This window comes from Lactuca virosa, chromosome 3 (assembly GCF_052849685.1).
Source record: "Lactuca virosa cultivar CGN04683 chromosome 3, Lactuca_virosa_CGN04683_v6, whole genome shotgun sequence".
Taxonomy (NCBI): domain Eukaryota; kingdom Viridiplantae; phylum Streptophyta; class Magnoliopsida; order Asterales; family Asteraceae; genus Lactuca; species Lactuca virosa.
Genome location: NC_136428.1, coordinates 161,517,779 through 161,535,397, shown reverse-complemented (window position 1 = coordinate 161,535,397; position 17,619 = coordinate 161,517,779). Strand labels below are relative to the sequence as shown.

The 17,619-nt window shown below is 33.1% G+C and overlaps 2 protein-coding genes across 2 annotated transcripts; both read right to left on the bottom strand.

The window, feature by feature from the left end:
* Nucleotides 1-730: 730 nt before the first annotated feature.
* On the bottom strand, nt 731-7,718 carry LOC145162705 (transmembrane and coiled-coil domain-containing protein STS1-like). Its single transcript, XM_079081776.1, has 15 exons — nt 7,467-7,718; nt 6,917-6,998; nt 6,282-6,773; nt 4,837-5,002; nt 4,587-4,739; nt 4,373-4,470; nt 4,208-4,299; nt 3,621-3,691; nt 3,395-3,530; nt 3,094-3,153; nt 2,917-2,996; nt 2,093-2,169; nt 1,930-2,000; nt 1,316-1,373; nt 731-1,190 (listed from the first exon to the last, which is right to left on the bottom strand). The coding sequence occupies exons 1-15, from the start codon at nt 7,646-7,648 to the stop codon at nt 1,059-1,061; spliced, it is 1,950 nt and encodes a 649-aa protein (XP_078937902.1). The 5' UTR covers nt 7,649-7,718; the 3' UTR covers nt 731-1,058.
* A 1,480-nt stretch (nt 7,719-9,198) lies between these two features.
* Nucleotides 9,199-17,337, bottom strand: LOC145166763 (uncharacterized). The gene is made up of 10 exons (XM_079085805.1): nt 16,754-17,337; nt 16,504-16,583; nt 14,895-15,082; nt 13,617-14,616; nt 13,406-13,533; nt 12,831-12,890; nt 12,684-12,734; nt 12,179-12,249; nt 11,917-12,068; nt 9,199-11,732 (listed from the first exon to the last, which is right to left on the bottom strand). Exons 1-10 carry the CDS (start codon nt 17,053-17,055, stop codon nt 9,451-9,453), a joined length of 4,314 nt encoding a protein of 1,437 aa, XP_078941931.1. The 5' UTR covers nt 17,056-17,337; the 3' UTR covers nt 9,199-9,450.
* Nucleotides 17,338-17,619: the final 282 nt, after the last annotated feature.

Genomic DNA, 17,619 nt, shown 5'->3' with positions numbered 1-17,619 from the left:
TGCAATTTTCCTTTATTTAATCTATATTAATTGACTAAAATACCCTTGTAATTAATTTAGATCATATTTTTCAATTATATTTAATTCAATAATATATATTAATCACTTTCTTAAAATAAGTAAAATTGATCGGCCCATATTTATGCATACAATAACACAATAATTACTTTGAATAGAATAACCTAAGCCTATATATATATATATATATATATATATATATATATATATATATATATATATATATATATATATATATATATATATATATATATATACTTTGAGGTCATTCATATCTGAATGTTAAAAAAATACATATTTGGTTTTATGTGAGAATCAAGTTGGTGTTTTTTTTTTTTTGAAAAATCTTTTCCTTCAGTTATTACTACATGTTTGATTTTTAGAAAGACAAAAAATATGAAAATATATATGCATCCTCCTATTTTTACAAAAGATGCAAAAAATAGCTTATAAAATTGGAAAACATTTCTAATCCTTTGCATTTAAAGTTTGTATCTTTTTCAAAAAAGAAATAGTTTTTTTCGATTTTTTTTCTCCGATTTGGTTTTTATTTTGTTTGTTTTTTCTATCTCGTTTATTTCGATTTTTTTATGTTTGTGTTTATTTTTTTAATTGTTTCTTGTTCTTAATTGATTTTATTTTGAACTTGAACATGGTTGTTATTAATTTGGGAATGTACTGGTTTTCGAAGATGAATAGATGATAGTAGTGGTGTGGATAAAAATGTTGGTGGTAAGGACTCCGGTATGATTGATGACATGATGATTTCATTTAATTTTTATTTTATTTATTTAATAAAAAAAACTATAGCTTGCATACATATTTTAGAAAAAAAGTCTTTCATTATGCCTAGACTTCTAGTCCACATCTTTTTCTACAAACCATTCATTTTGATTTTGCTTAAAACCACCCACCTATTCACTTCATGACTTAAATATCTAAATAAAATCCTTTTAATAAATAAAACATTCGATATTATATAACATAAGACTCCTAAAAATAGTATCGGTTTTATATGTACTTGAAAAAAGTTAGAAAGATTACTTTCCTTCTTGATGCTTATGAGCAACTTTAAAAACAGGATAATATCCATCAAGATCAAGGCGATCTAGTATCTCTCGAGTACCCCACAAATACGAAGAGTGGCCCTCTATCACTTCTGTAACATCAACCTGTAGCCACAAATTCAGAAATCATTGTTTTTATCAATTAAATCTTGTGAATAACGTGTAAAAAAGGGTATTAAAGATATTAAAAAAAAAAAAAAAAAAAAAAAAAAAAAAAAAAAAAAACTTACGTTCTCTATTCCGGGAACATCTACCGGTTGAATTCCAGCTAATCCTTGACTAAGGAGACTGTTTAATTAACATGGTCAACACTTGGAGATATATAAATAGACCAATAATACAAAATATTGTTCAAAGGTGTGTAAATTATTGAAAAATCAAATATTCTTCTATTTTTTTTTTCTCCTATTTAATAAAATTAATAATTTTTTATTATACTTGTTATCATCTAAAAATAATAGGCGGATGAATAAATAGAAAGAATAAGTAGGAGGCTATTTAAGTTCTCTAAATTATTAGATACATAAAATATAAAGTAACATGTGGTTTGATGCAAATGGTTTTTAGTGAACTTTTACATCTGATCTTATCAACTTGATGTGTGGGCACATGCATCATATCCTAATATAGATGGTGCCAGATACTTTGTTATATTTACTAATTATCATAAACAGGGATTTAGGTTTACCTTAGCTTAGATTTTTATTTCTTTATTTTCTTCTAAGTGGGTGTATTTCAATTTGAATTTTCCAAATCATTAAATGTTGAAATTGCAAGAATAAGTCTAACAAAATACAACATAAACAAGATGCATGAAAGCATGATGATTCCATATAATGCATACCTGGCACGAAAAGCTACTCCAAGCATCCAGTCAGTTGTTGAATAAGCATTTACTAATCTCCCAGAAACAACCTTTAAAACATATATTTTATTTTTAAGATTATTACCATGATTATTATAAGAGACTTTTTAAGCTATAAGAAAAGATGCTTGAATTCATTCACCTTCCTAATAGCTTCCCAATTTTCATCTTTAATAGCAACTGGTGCTCCAAGTAGAACAACTCTTTCCACAAGTCCAACTAAAAATTAAATCAGATATATGAATCTCTGCACCTTATATAATTTATTCTTCTTGTTGGTTTCCTTTTTAAAAATTTATTAGATATAGATTACATAAGATAATTTAATCTATGTTATTTATAACTAATTATAAAAAAAATATTGGATTTTTTATTTGGACTAATTTTTCAATTACAATAAAATAAGAATTAAGTTTAAAATATAATTAATTTCAGTAATATTTCATATTGGACTTATTTGTAATGTATAGATTAGATCATTTAATGGTGTAATTTATTTTATATTTTGTTATGTGTTTTTGATAAATTAAGTTAATATAGTAAATAGTGATTAGGACATAAAATATTAAAATATTCTTTAAAAAGGTTAGGAATATAATAATGGAAATTAAAAATAATAGAGTCAATTACATTTTTTGTCCCTGAGTATAACCATTTTTTGCAATTTTGGTCTATATTTGAGGTTTTGTAACATTTTGATCCTTATTCCAAGGAAAATGACTATATTTTTTGAACCAAATTTTCAAAAATCTGGTTTACTCAAGGACCAAAAGTAGTCATTTTACTTGGAACAAGTAAAATGTTACAAAAACCTCAAATGAAGACCTAAAATTGCAAGAAAAAACTCTTTGGGACCAAAATCAGATAACAGCTAAACACGGGGACCAAAAATATAAATTACTCAACATAATATAAAAAGAGTAAAGTAAAAAAAAAAAAAAATTCAAAACAGGTTTATGTAATTACCATGACCCGTTTCAGCCAAACTCTGAAGACACTTAAAAATGGCCCGTGCTCCAAGTGAAAATCCCACTAGTGTCACAGGCCTGAAAGTTATAATTATAGAATAATTTATGATTTTTATATGTTTTACTTAAACTTTTTTAGTACATGAAAATATGAAATAATCTGATGTTAATGTACCTGTTACCTTGCAATCCGTTGACCAACACTTCAGCAAGCAGCTTTCCAGCCTTGTCAGATCTGAGGGAGGCGCAAAATTCAATATGACGATTCTCAAGGGACTATTTCTGTTAACATGTATAGTTGAGGAACTATTTTTTTTCTTTATATATAGTTTATTGGTATTTTATATATTTTGTATGTTCTCTACGATTTTTGGCTAATCAAAGTAAGAAGTCCAATTTTGGTGGGATTTTGAATTATAAAACATGTAGAGTTTGATTTTTTTTTTTTTCGTTTAAAAAAGGAAAGAATGAAAAACCTGTCCACAGCAATGGACCATTTGCTATCGATGATGTCAGTTAGAGTGAGTAAAGTTGCAGGCAAGGCTAAAGCGGCTAAAAGAGAACTTAAAACTGTCATCATAGCACCTTGTTTCATTAATTCCATTGCAATTCCTGCATCATGGATTTAATTACAATAAGAGTATTGTTCAACTTTTTTTTTAATGATTTTTATGTATTTTTTGGGGTTAAAGTGATTATTACTTGATGTAAGCCAATCCTGGATTGCAGTGCTTACAGCAATCAGATGCTCGGATTCCCATTGTAACGCATACCTGAAAAATTGACTTAAAACTATCACCTGGTTTTGCAGATTTAAGTTTATTGTAGAAAAACCAGATTTGTTTTTCTAGCAAAAACGAAGCAAGGCAGATGTTTCAATTCTATGTAATTGTAACAATTTATCATATAGTGGATTTTTCTCTCTCCGACCTTTGGAGTTTTCGACGTATATTAATCTATTGAGAGGCTTGTTGGGAATCTTTGAGACCATTTTCCCAACAGTTATAAGGGAATCTTTGTATTCTATGTGATTGTAACAATTTATCATAGTGGATTTTTTTATCTCCAACTTTTGGAGTTTTCCACGTATATTATTTTTTAAGGAGGCTTGTTGGGAATCTTTGAGACCATTTTCCCAACAGTTATAGGGGAATCTTTGTATTCTATGTGATTGTAACAATTTATCATATAGTGGATTTTTCTCTCTCCGACCTTTAGAGTTTTCCATGTATATTAATCTATTGGGAGGCTCAGTTATAGGGGTATCTTAAATGTATACATTTGAATACCTTTCCAAGTTATCATTTTGTCCTTCCCAAGGCCTTAAAAAATCTTGTTCCTCAAATACAAATCCTGACACCATGATCCCAACAGCCAACCTCTGGGAACACAAGGTTTAATGAGAAATATTTCATCAAGAAACTGGAAAAATAAAAATGTTTAAAGAAACTTACGCCTTGATAGTGGTTTTCCCCTATGCCTTTGAACTCAAATTCATCCACACTTCCAGTCCTTCTAGCCATTTTAGTCCCCGAAAGTCCAGCCCCAGCAGCTGGATCAATTCAAGTATTAATTAATTAGTCCTTGTTTAATTACATTAACTAATCCTATTTGATTAAATTTCATTTATATTGAATTGCAAATTCTTGCATATTTTACATAACTAACCTCCAAATGATGCAGCTACTGCAACAGAACCTGCAACACTTCCTGCAGCACTTGCAACAGCAGCAAATCCACCAGCTCCAATCACTGGAACAATGGTGCCTAATGTAGGTGCTAAAGCACCAACTCCTGATGCAATTGCTGGAGCAGCTAAACCTGATGAAAATGTAACAAAATAGTGTATGACATTTATAAAAATAAAGATAAATGAAATGTGTAAGTTTTTTTGAGAAAATGAGATGATCATATATACCACCAGTGATTGCCATTAGGGTTCCACCAGTTACAGCAGCTGCTCCAATGAGACCTCCACGTTTCCACTTCTCCCATGAGTCATCTGATGTTTGTACATTTTCGACTCCATCATCTTGTTTCAAAACAGCTATTGCTGAACATGAAATAACCACCTCAATTGCTTCCTACAAAAAGGAAATCTCCCTTTGGTAAATTGATATCGTATGCAATGAGGAAAACAAGGACATTAATAGAAAAGACAATATCCTATGATATATTAGATTAGACTTCAAGATGTTTTAGTGCAAAACCAATGTCAAAAAAAATAAAAAAATAAATAAAAAAAAATATTTATTTGATATATGAACGGATGCTAGAGTGGTAAGAATGTGATTTAACAAAGCAACAAAACCTTAAATCCCATAAGAATTGGGTAAGGGGGTTAATCCTGTCTCCACCCAGGGTGTAAGCATAAAGCAAATACCAGCACTAAAGTTGAAAGTAAAGAGGGGACATGAGTAAGAATGTAAATACTATACGCAAAGCACAAACAGGTAAAGTATTGATGGATTTAGGGAAGGTGTAAAGTGAAGCGAAAGTGAAACTATGCATCTGCACATGCACAAGTTGAAGAGTGAGGGCCCAATGGTGTAAGCATAAAGCAGATACTAACACTAAAGTTGAAAGTAAACACAAGACAATTTAGAAGAAAGGAGATGCTAGCACTAAAGCTTAAAGTAAAGAGGCTAGAATAAAAGAAGATCCTAGCACTAAAGTTGAAAGTAATAAAAGGGCAATAAAGAAGAAAACAGATATTAGCATTAAAGTTGAAAGAAAATAAGGGACAATAAAGCAGAAAGCAGATACTAGCAGTAAAGCTAAAAGAAAATAGAAGACAATAAAGCAGTAAAGCTAAAAGAAAATAGGGGACAATAAAGCAGAAAGCAGATACTAGCAGTAAAGCTTAAAGTAAAGAGGCTAGAATAAAGCAAAAGAAGATCCTAACACTAAAGTTGAAAGTAATAAAGGGACCTAAAAAAAGAAAGCAAATATTAGCATTAAAGCTGAAAGAAAATGGGGGACAATAAAGTAGAAAGCAGATACTAGCAGTAAAACTTAAAGTAAATAGGCTAGAATAAAGCAAAAGAAGATCATAGCACTAAGGTTGAAAGTAATAAAGGGACCTAAAAATAGAAAGCAAATATTACCATTAAACCCGAGAGAAAATAGGGGACAATAAAGCAAATTGCAGATTCTAGCAATAAAGCTAAAAAAACAGGGGACAATAAAGTAGACCGCAGATACTAGCAGTAAAGCTAAAAGTAAAGAGGGGACATGAGTAAGAATGTAAATGTATTACGCAAAGCACAAACAAATAAAGTATTAATGGATTTAAGGAATGTGTAAAGTGAAAGTGAAAGTGAAAGTGAAACCATGTTCATTTGGGCATACAAGAACACGAACCATTTTGATCCACTTGAGTTCAAACCACGTTGTGAGCAACCTCAAAGCAGCACGATGACGAGCATCATACCCTTTTGGAGGTCTTTCAATTGTTTTATCATCTTCAGGTGTATCAGCCAAACAAGCTGAAAGAAGCTCATATAAAACCGCAACTTTCCTTTGATTCCCAATCAATCCCACCTCTTCAAACCTTTTTTCTTGGACTTCACTATTGGACGCAACAGGCACTTGTTCAGGCCTTGGTGACTTACAATCTTTCTCCTCCTTCTTTTGAAGGTGCTCCTTTGTTTCAGCCATTGATTCATTAACTGAGAATTTTTCACGCCATTCATGTGCGTATAAGCGATGCTTCTCTTTTTTATGCTCAAAATGTTCTGGAGATGTTTCTATGTTTGATACCATTGCGTCTACAGCTTTGGATAATGCAAGCTCTTGTTCTGACACTTCCTTAGAAGCACTTCCATCGTTTTCTTCCGCAAGTACTCGTAAGAACTGAAAAATTATCAATTAATATTGTTGATTATGAAGTAGATAGAAGAGTTCATATGGAATAAACCAAGTATAATACTATAATCATGTCAACTAATTTGATTCAAGCATGAAAGTTAAAAACATGAAAGTATGAAGTTACATACTGATCCAACATTACGCCTGACATTAGAAGAGATAGCAGTTGTCTCCAGATCAGGCCAAGCTGCACTTTCAATTTCTAGGAATCTGTTCTTGATAAAGATACATAAAACTTAGCAATAGGAGTTGAAAATATAAAACAAGGAGTATAAATGACTAAGAAAGACAATAAAAAGTGTAAATTATCGTGTTTGGATGTTGTGGCTTTATATCTGAATCGTTGAAAAATGTTACATAGTTCAAAATAGGTCAATTTTGTTCAAGTTACATACAGGGTAGGCATTTTAAATTACATAAAACAAAAAAGGCACTTAGATAGATACATAATAACACCATTGATAAGTGAAATACAAATGAAACTTTTATAATTGGAATAAGTTAAATTCCCAATATTACAGTCATGTATAATTCCATCAATTTTGTCGAATTTATAATCCCCAATCATTTAGCGTTTACGATAAGAACAAGAAATTGAAAGTGAATCACTAAATTCATGAAGCGTTTGTAGAATACAGAGTTAGGTAGCTAGGGTTGATTAATTGAGAAGAGGAAAACCTGAAAATAGGGCGGAGGAGACCGGAGGACTCGTGGACCCAAAGGCGACGCTCATTGGAGAAGGAATCGGCGGCGATTGCATTAGCCAAAGGACGAGTCTGGTGGATCTGGACATGGTTTAGGGCGAGGGCAAACAGTGCTCCGGCAGCACGTTTCTTCGTCTGCATTAACGTGGACGACATTGTTACGGCAACTCCAAATAACTACCACCTCTGCATGTGTTTCAATTCCCTTCAATTCCCTCGAATAGAAATGAAATAAAGTAACTACTTTTATGTCAAAATATAATTCTTTGTAATTATAATATTGCATTTGAAATTTTACAAGTTTATATAGAGACTTTTCATAATTTGAATTTTATTTTTATTTTTTTATATTGTTAATTATAGATAAATAATTATTTATGGAACTCGTTTATGAAAAAAAAATTACTATAACAGGGCATCTAAAACTTTTTGTTTTGCTTACAAAAGAAAAAAACACTTGTTTGTTTTTTAAAATGTAAAATGTCTTCGGTTTTTTTCATGTTTATGGAATAAAATGTGGACCAAAAATTATTTTCTATGTCTTTAGTCTTCATAAAAAAGATTATTTGTTTTTATAAGTCTTTATAAAAAAAGATTAATGGTGGTGGTGACAGCGGTGATAGTGATAGTAGCGGCGGCGGTGGTAGAAAAAGATATATCACATTAAGGTTATAACTTATAAAATGTCTTCCAAAACCCGAAACTATTTTTTGTCTTAAAAAATGTCAAAGCGAGTTTTTTATATCTTTTGTCTTCTGGAAAACAATTTTTTCCTCAGATGTCTTTCCGCCCATAGACATAAAAGATCAAAAAAAGATTTGTTGCAAAAAAACAATTACCACCTTAGTGAAAAAGTTTTCATGTGGTGAATACGACATAAAAGATCAAAAAAAGATTTGTTGCAAAAAAACAATTACCACCTTAGTGAAAAAGTTTTCATGTGGTGAATACTATGAAAGAAATATTTGGATATTATGCTCGCTTAAAAACTTGATAAAGAAAATTATAATTTAAAGGTTAATGAAAATTACAAGTAACATTTTGCTCTTGGGTTGGTCATCTTGTATTTAGTATGTCAATAAACTTTTTTTTTCTTATACTTTTTACGTGGATTTGTCATATTGGATGTCACAGTGGACGTTATGTCAGCGTCATGTAGACACAAATGAACATATTATGTCATATTGGATGTAACAGTGGATGCTAAACATAATTCATTATCATTATACCGGTTGAAATTCACTCCAACTGTGCCCAAAAAATTGTCTATCAGTTCATTGAGTGCAATTAAAATATGAATGACCTAAACAACAAATTTAGTGCTACTATTGGCTGTTATTTTATTATATTAACCCTTAATTTAAATATACTGAAAATGTTATATTTTCATTATAACTGGAACATAAAATACTATAAATATTTTCTTTATTTTATGTTTTGTCTTCTACGTATTCTCATCTTTTTGACACCTTCAAGAAATACTCAAGAAATTAATCGTTGTTCATTCTTGTTTCTATCTTTCTACTAAAAATTTCTTCTAGATTCCTTTATAGGCTTCAGCATTTCATAACAAATTTGTAATGATTTATTCAATGGCAATTCAGTAACAGATTTTCCTCAAGGTTTCTTGATCAAAAAGACAGCAAGAGAAATACAATCAAATAAACAAACCATTTTAATATAATATTATTAATCGCTAAAGTAAATATAAAACTTTGTGATTTACTTGATAAATTCAATTGAATCGATGAAAACAAAAGACAATTGTATTGAGAATTTGAGATCATTATGACCCACCCAAAGACTTAATTTAATCAAGAGGCCAGTTACGTTAAAACTACACATATCCCACCTGACATTAACACGCCTTATATATATAATATATATAATATAATATAATTGATTTTACAAAAAAAAAGGTCAAACAACCCGCCGGAAACCAGTCAAACCACCAACCCTCATGGGTGCAGATACTTGCATGAAGCCCCCTTCTTACACCTCCCACTCTCATAAAATCTACACACTCTCTGCCCTTTCGATTGCGGCCTCGAATACCCTCCACCACCACTGCCTCCACCACCACCGCCGCCACTAGCACCACCACTACCCAATATAGACTGCTTGTTCCATGAACTCCTACTGCTCCTGCTATACCCTGTATCCTCATCATGATGATCTCTACCACTACTGTTATATCTCTCTCCACCACCACTGCCGCCAGCACCACCGCCGTATCTCCGCTGGTTCTGGCTCTGTTCCCATTCTATGTTCCCGCTCCGATTCCCTTGTCTTCCTGAATGACTATATTTATCTGAATCCAGCTCTCGTGGGTCAAACGGGTCCAACCCTAAAGTCAACGGTGGCGGCAGAAGTGGCGGTTGTGGTGCTTCCGGCTGGATAAACTCACCTTCCTCCTCCTCTCTCACCGGAAAAGCTTTTGTCACCATTCTTGCACCACCTGTCTTTGGTGCTTGCATAAGTTCGCCGGATTTGAATTCCGACGGGTGTACAATGCCGCCACCATAGCTGATTCCGGAGTGAACCGGGGCAACGGACGGAATGTAATTCCCGTTTCCCACGTTGATTTTTGTTTCGATGTCCACATCATCGCCTTCAGCTTTAGCCGATCTGTTTATGTCAATCATTCCTCCCTCTGATTCCGGCCACTTAAAACCCATATTCCCTGGATTACTACTTCTCTGAGGGGCAATAAAGGGATTTTGTGACATTTTCATGAAATCAAATCCGACTAGATGTTGATGCTGATGTTGATGTTGATGTTCATCTGGGGTGGTGGAATGACATGGTAATTGAATATCTCCACTAGAACTAAACCCGTCACTTCTTGTACCTTGATCAGGGGTAGGGCTAAATTCGTCAAATGACCCGTTAAATAAATCATCAACAAAACTATTCCTTCTAGAAGTAGGTGATGGTAATCCGTATTGTGATTCCATCGCATCAACTTCCGCCAAAAGATCGGAAACGGATTCCTCCGCTAAAGTGCTGAATTCAATCATTTCCGCCATTCCATGCCATGTTGGCAGATCATTACCCGGCTGTGACGGATGGGCGTTTTGGTCAATATTTCGATCAATATTTTGGTCAATATTTTGGTCAATGTTGGAAGTCGGAGTAGCAACATGATCTCCCGCCACCTCCACCGGCTTCATCGATTCCCATTCTTCCCGTTTGACCCCCCACCCATCGGTTTCCGCCGCAAGTTTTGCCCCACCGACTACCAGACTCGAAGCACTACTCCAGCTCGGCGGATTTCCCGAATCTGGAATCGGAATCTTCGATTCCGGAGCCGATTCTATCTTTTTCTCTTCATCAATCACCTTCTCTGGAATTGGACCAGGCACTTCAAATACAGGCGTTTCCGGATCCTTAGAGCTCGTAGGAACTTGTTCCGTTTCCATTTCCGTTTCCGTTTCCCTCGGCGCATCACCGGAATTGAGGTTTCCGGTTGACTCGTTCGACATTGTCAAAGACACAACACCCGTCATGTTAAACTTCAAGTTATTATTCCCATTCCAATTCTGCCCATGGCCAGACGACCCATCGGAAAACTTCTCATGATTGACAGAAACCGGAGCAGAAGAAGGAATCACGGAAACATCAGACGACGGAGACAGAACCGGAACCGGAATCGGAGTCGGAATCTCACTAGCCACGGTTTGATTACAATCTTTATCCCCCGGAATCTCATTCCCATTCCCATTTTCATTCTCATGATCATGGTTTTCAAACTGTTCTTTTAATAAATCATTCAAAAGGACGGATTTGTCCTCGTGATTTGCCCATACCCTCATGTCAACAGGAAAGTAACCGGTTGTACTCCATTTTTGAAGCTGGATTATAGAAAACGGGCCTTGAACTTTTCCATTTGGATCGAGGTAATGCCACAATGTCTCATTAAGACAAAATGTGTTGTTCTTAATGGGAATAGATGAAGAAGGTATTGTTGTTGTTTCTTGAACACTATTTGATACTGATGAGCTTAATTTAGTGATGGTTGAACCATTACACTCAATCTCATATTCTGTTTTACCAAGGCCAGGGGTATCTTTTGTATTTCCTTCTTTTGTATTTCCTCCCTCTTCATCATTTGAAACATTTAAGTTTTTTAATTGCTCGTTTTTCTTTGTTCGCCCATTTGCATCATTGGAACTTCCTGCTCTTTTTTTAGGAGATCTTGAACTCTTCACCCCACAATATTTTGACTCCATATCATCTCCTATAAAGTTTAATCACAACACTCAATATAAACATTATAAATGGTAATTTACAATTTTGGTCCAAAACTGTAAAACCAGTATACCACAAGGACCAATTTTGTAATTTTCTAAAAATCAGCTAAACTCAGGGGACCAAAATTGTAATTAACCTAAAATATATATATATATATAAGTAAAGATTACCATGTTCTTTGTTGAAATACTCTTCAGTGTCATCTGATTCATAATCTGGATTCATTTTTGGATCTGAATGGACTTCTGGGATTTCTTGTAGCCTGTGTTCTCGTTCATCTAGAGTCTTTAGAAGTTGGAGTTTTTCTACACATTCTCTATATGTGGGAATTGGTCAAGAAAATCCATATTTTAATAATTATTTTAATTTTAAAGTTATTGATTATGAAAGAAAATGAAAATATAAAAAAAAAATAATGTTGCCAAAGGATATCCCTTCCTATGCCCTTTTTCATTTGCTACATCACGAAGATGATTGAGCCGCAATATCTCCTTTTCCATCCACTGAATTGCATTAAAAAAAAAAGGGAAAATAATTAATTTAAGCAAAATATATATTAATATTTTATTAAGTGATTAAAAAAAGAAACAGATTAAGTGCTTAACCAATTAAGCTCATTATTGAAAAGAAACAGCCTCTACATATGACCTCTCTATCATAGTTACGAAACATCAAATAAGAAAAACAAAAGTAAATTACAAGAATGGTCCCTGTGTTTTTTTATTTTTACCGTGTTTAGTCCTTAATTGAAACATTTTCTACTTACAGTCCTTATTTCAAGGTTCCGAGGAGTAAAACCGATATGAAACCTTGAAAAGGGACCAAAACTTAAAAAAGTTTCAATTTTTTTTGTTAAGATGGAAATAATCAGAAAGCACGAGGACCATTTTCGTAATTTACTCAAAACACAAATTTAAGTGTTTTATGAAAGGCTCACATCATCTAGCCTGACTGACTGCAGGGCGATTGCCTTATCTTGTATTTCACCCTGAAGAAAAAAAAAAGTTGAAATTAGAAATACACATAGAAAAAATCAAAAAAGGGGAAAATAAAATATAAAGATGTGATAGATATGGAGACTTACTACAGTAAAGTGTTTTACAAGCCCACATCTTATACTTTGTTGCAGGCGTCTACATTCTTCCTAAAAATAGCATGAAATATTATTATTAGTTTAAAAATAGCAGATAATTAAATTCTAAAGTAAATTACATTTTTGGTTCCTGAGTATAGCTGAACTTTACAATTTTGGTCCCAAAAAAGTATATCTCTTGCAATTTTGGTCCTTACTTATGGTTATTGTAACGTTTTTTGTCCCGATTTTAAGTAAAGTGACTATTTTTGGTCCCTGAATATAGCTGATTTTTGCAATTTTAGTCCCAAAAATGATTAAACATGGAACACAGACCAAAAACATTACCAAACCAAAACTGTAAAAGAATATATTTTGGGGCTAAATTTGAAAAACTCAGCTATGTTCAGGGACCAAAATGTAATTTGCTATAAATTCAATGAAGCAACAACAGTACACCTACAATGAGTTCATTTAAGCAATCAGAAGTTTACTAGAATGGCTGAATTTTATAATTTAGTTTAAAAGGAAATGAATAAAAATACATGTATAGTAGTTTCTACTTTCTAAAAACCCTAATTAATTACCTCAGAAAATTCTTGATCTGAAATTGTATCAATCGATATAGTCTCCTTCTTGTCTAAATTCAATACTTCAAGCATAAAATCTGTTAACTTTCCATCAATCTTATACATTACTTCCACCTTACTTGTACCTAAAAATCATATTATAAACTTTTAGCAAATAACATAAAACCTTAAACAATCCAAAAACTGAAATAAAAAAAAAAAACATTACCTACAACTTTCACAAGCCTGTACATATCATTCTTCTGATCACTACCAGATACTCTTATCCTCACAATGGACCCCACCACCTTCCCATGGAAACTTCCAGTATCTTCTAGAAGCTTCACCATTAAATCCCTTCTTATGTATATCAAATTCATATTATGAACATCAATTGCACCAAATTCATCCAATTTGTTCTGTGATCCACGTTCCATTTCTACCCCTTTACTTCTTCTCCTTCGTTTCTTCTCTTTAACCACAACCACATTCTCATTGGTCCAATCAGGATCATCTAATATTGCAGTGGTGTTGACCGAATTGTTGACCGAAATCTTGCATAAATCCTCTTCAATGAAAAAATGGTACTCCAAATGTGTCAACATTTCAATGTGTCCAACTCTTGGTTTCCCAAAAAGATTTTTTAGCCTTGAATCGCATATGATTTGGTTTTTCTTTTTTGGGTCACGAAGATTATTTCTTTTTATATATTCCATTAAAAGTGATTGGACATCAATTCGGGATAATACAGATGTGTTCCCGTTTTTCATGTGTGAAACAAAATCCAACAGCTCTTTTGTTGCCCAATCTTTTGACCCTAATTCATCCTTCTTGATCAATGGTTTTTCTGTAATTACAGATTCTTTATGGGGTGGTGTTATACTGATATGAATATGATCTTCTATTTTTCTTCTTTTTGATTCGTTTTCTTCAGGATTATCAAATGATGTTGATGTTGATGTTGTTGTTGTTGTTGTTGTTGGTGGTGGTGGTGCTGCTGCTGCTGCTGCTGCTGCTGTTGGTGGTGGTGGTAGTGGTGGTAGTGGTGGTGGTGTAATGGTGGTTGATGGAAGAGGTGAAGGTATTGTAGAAATTGTAGTGGATATTTTCCATGGGTTTTTAGCTTGAGTGAGTTCTTCTAAAGTTAATGATAATTTCCCTTTTAAGTAAACCCAATATACCTTGAAAAGATATTCCCAACTAAGTTTATCATCAAAATCTGCTTGAACCTGAACAGCTTACAGATAATAATATGTAAGAGAAAAGAAAAAAGAAAAAGAAAACATGTCGCGAAAATAGCAACAGGTGATTAATGTTGAAATCATAATTTTCCATTTGTAACTAAAAATGTTAATCTAGTAAAGTGGAAATAAATAAAGTTAAATATTCACATATCACTTTTTTGGATGACGCGTAAATACTGAAAATCTTAATTTGAAGAAGACATGATCTAAAAATCTTGATTATGTAAATTATTAAATACAAAATATTATATGAATTTGCATACCTTTCCATCTTCTCCTTGACCATTATTTTCAATCAACATGATTGTTTTCATGCAAATAGTGCAGAAGCCTTTATCACCTCTAACACAAACATAATCAGACTTCCGAATGCAACTTCTGCACAATGAATATGTACAAGTGTAGCACATATGATGAGCTGTCTTCTCACATATACTGCATATATGCCAGCCTGGAATTCATATAAATAGTATAAAGAAATTAGTAAATTTGGAAGACTACTTGATTATTATTCAAAATTAATATCTAACCATATTCAGTAACAATAATCAGTTAAAAATTACAGTGCTCACTTGGTTTTCATACATAATATTATTTATAATGCAAGATTTTACAGAGATTACATATTACAGGTTATTTGAATTTTGAATCATATCATACTTGTCTTTGTTTTTTCCCTAGTTATTTTAAAGGAAGATATTTCACTACAAAGAGTCAAAGATATTAACACTTAAGAGATAAGCCTTTCATTTAACTAGTTGGTAGATTGTAAATATAACAAAAAGATCATAAATCGTGAAAACCAAAAGGTACACATAACTAGGTGAACACTGAACCCCCTAGGGTTTTGGGATATATTCATGAAGATTCAAAGCCAACATATGCCCATTAGGAAATTTATGAAAAAATGATGTTGGATAACCTAAAAAAGACATGCTAAGATATCACTTTAGGGCAACTCCAATAGGAATAATATTAGGAGATATGATATAATACAACCCTGCATATCGTTGCATTAAGAGTTTTTTATTATTCTTTAATTATAATACTCGATGCATTAGATTTTGCTCTTTTCTCTTTGAGCCTTATTGATTAGTTCATGCTTTATGCTTTTGATTAGTTCATGCTTTATGCTTTATTGCCTTTATACCTGCTTTATGTTTTATTGCATATATATATGCTACAGAAAATCAAAATGAAAATGAAAATGGGATATGAAAACAGGTTGCAACACTCAGAGAACCATGCAACGAAACTAGGTAAACAATATATAAAATGGAGGAAAATGCAAAGCTCAAATGTGACCCTTGTTGATCGATTGATGGCAAAATCTAAAAGTCTGCAGTAATATAAAAAAGGAGTATAGTATATACAAGATTTTGCTCTGTAGTGAAAAATTAATAACTCAAATCATTACCATACTGAGTTCAAAGATCTTTTCATGATTATCTTCAACTGCTTGGGCTACAAAAGCCTAAATGTAGGAGCACGACTTATAAACTGTCTAGTCTTTCCACATGCAAACTAAATTTGGAAGAATGATCAGTAATTCTTTATAGGGAAACAAAACCTTGAACCTTTCATACATTATCTTTAAGTGCTCAGTTTCAAGGGTCCAAATATCTTAAAGTTACTAAGTGTCTACTCTAAGTTTCACCATGATCCCTAAATTTGAAAACTTGGCCTGCATTTCTTACTAGAGTTTCCTAAGAACAAAAACCTAGCTTCATAAGGGAAGAATATAGCTGATCAAACTTCTTCGATTTTGTAAGTTACATATATAGTTTCTTGTCTAGAAGAACATCGCCATTTTCATGAAGTAAGCTAGAAAATTATTAAGAAAACAATAACAGCATCACAAAGAGAACATACCACAATTCCATTTAGCTGCAGACTCGAAAAATGCTTCATCCCGTTTGATACAAGCTGGATGATATGCCTTCGGACAACCCCTACACCAAATAAAGCAAAAACGTGTAAATCATCAACAACAGATAAAACTCATTTCCTTAAATGAAACTGATAATCGCATGCAATTGAGCTAAATCCATCACCCTCAAATCAATTACACATAATAAAGCAACAATTATCCTCATGAAAAGCGCAAAAAATCAATCCAAACCTGCGATCGCAAAGCACGAGACTCCCACCATCGAAGCAAATAAAGCAAACATCTTCTTCCTCCTCCACTTCTTTATTCTTCTTAGCAGGAGGCGGTTTCACCATACCCTTAGGCGGCCGCCCTCGCTTCTTCTTCGACACTGCCCCTCCCCCTCCACCGTTACCTAACTCCACCTTTGCTCCTCCACCGGCGACGCCCTCAATAACATCCGACATACCACCGACCACCTTTGAACCATCGCCAATCGGTTGAACCCTATCGGAAATTTGACTATCGGCTACCAAATTTTGACCCTCCATCATTTCAAAAAGGTACAAAATTGATCCAAATTAGAAGTCAGTTCATCATCATCATCACAAACACAACAACCACAATCACCGCCAAACAAGTCAACAAACCCTAGATTCTTGTTGGAATGATGCTGAGTTGACCGACGTTGTTGAGATTAAGACGAAACCCCGAGAGAAGGATGATAAATGGTCCGCCGACTGGGGCTGAGTTTGTGGGTGTTGGGTGGGGTTTTACCTTTCGGCGACACGACTTAATCTTACACGAAAGAGAGAGAGAAAGTGAGAGCGTTGAACGCGGCCCCTGTCGATTCTTTCTTATGCTTGCCAACACGTGATCGGTTTTCATTTCTCTTCTAACAATACAACCCCTTGTCTTTCTCTACAAGACTTAAATTACCCCCCTTATTCTTACATTTATGTAAAATACACCTTTCATATTAGAATAAGGAGTAAATTATAAAACTGGTCCCTATATCATCTGGTTTTTACCGTGTTTAGTCTAAGATTGAAATCTCTTTTTATTTTCATCTTTATTTCAAGGTTTCATATCAACTTTAGTCAATAGAATCGACCATG

Coding starts and splice junctions, on each gene's coding strand:
- LOC145166763 (XM_079085805.1), bottom strand. CDS start 17,055: ATGATGGAGGGTCAAAATTTGGTAGCCGATAGTCAAATTTCCGATAGG. Junction 12,069..12,178: donor GAAAAAGGGCATAGGAAGGG/ATATCCTTTGGC, acceptor ACCAATTCCCAC/ATATAGAGAATGTGTAGAAA. Junction 11,733..11,916: donor GTATTTCAACAAAGAACATG/GTAATCTTTACT, acceptor TAAACTTTATAG/GAGATGATATGGAGTCAAAA.
- LOC145162705 (XM_079081776.1), bottom strand. CDS start 7,648: ATGTCGTCCACGTTAATGCAGACGAAGAAACGTGCTGCCGGAGCACTG. Junction 6,999..7,466: donor CTCCTCCGCCCTATTTTCAG/GTTTTCCTCTTC, acceptor TATCAAGAACAG/ATTCCTAGAAATTGAAAGTG. Junction 2,001..2,092: donor ATTGGGAAGCTATTAGGAAG/GTGAATGAATTC, acceptor TATGTTTTAAAG/GTTGTTTCTGGGAGATTAGT.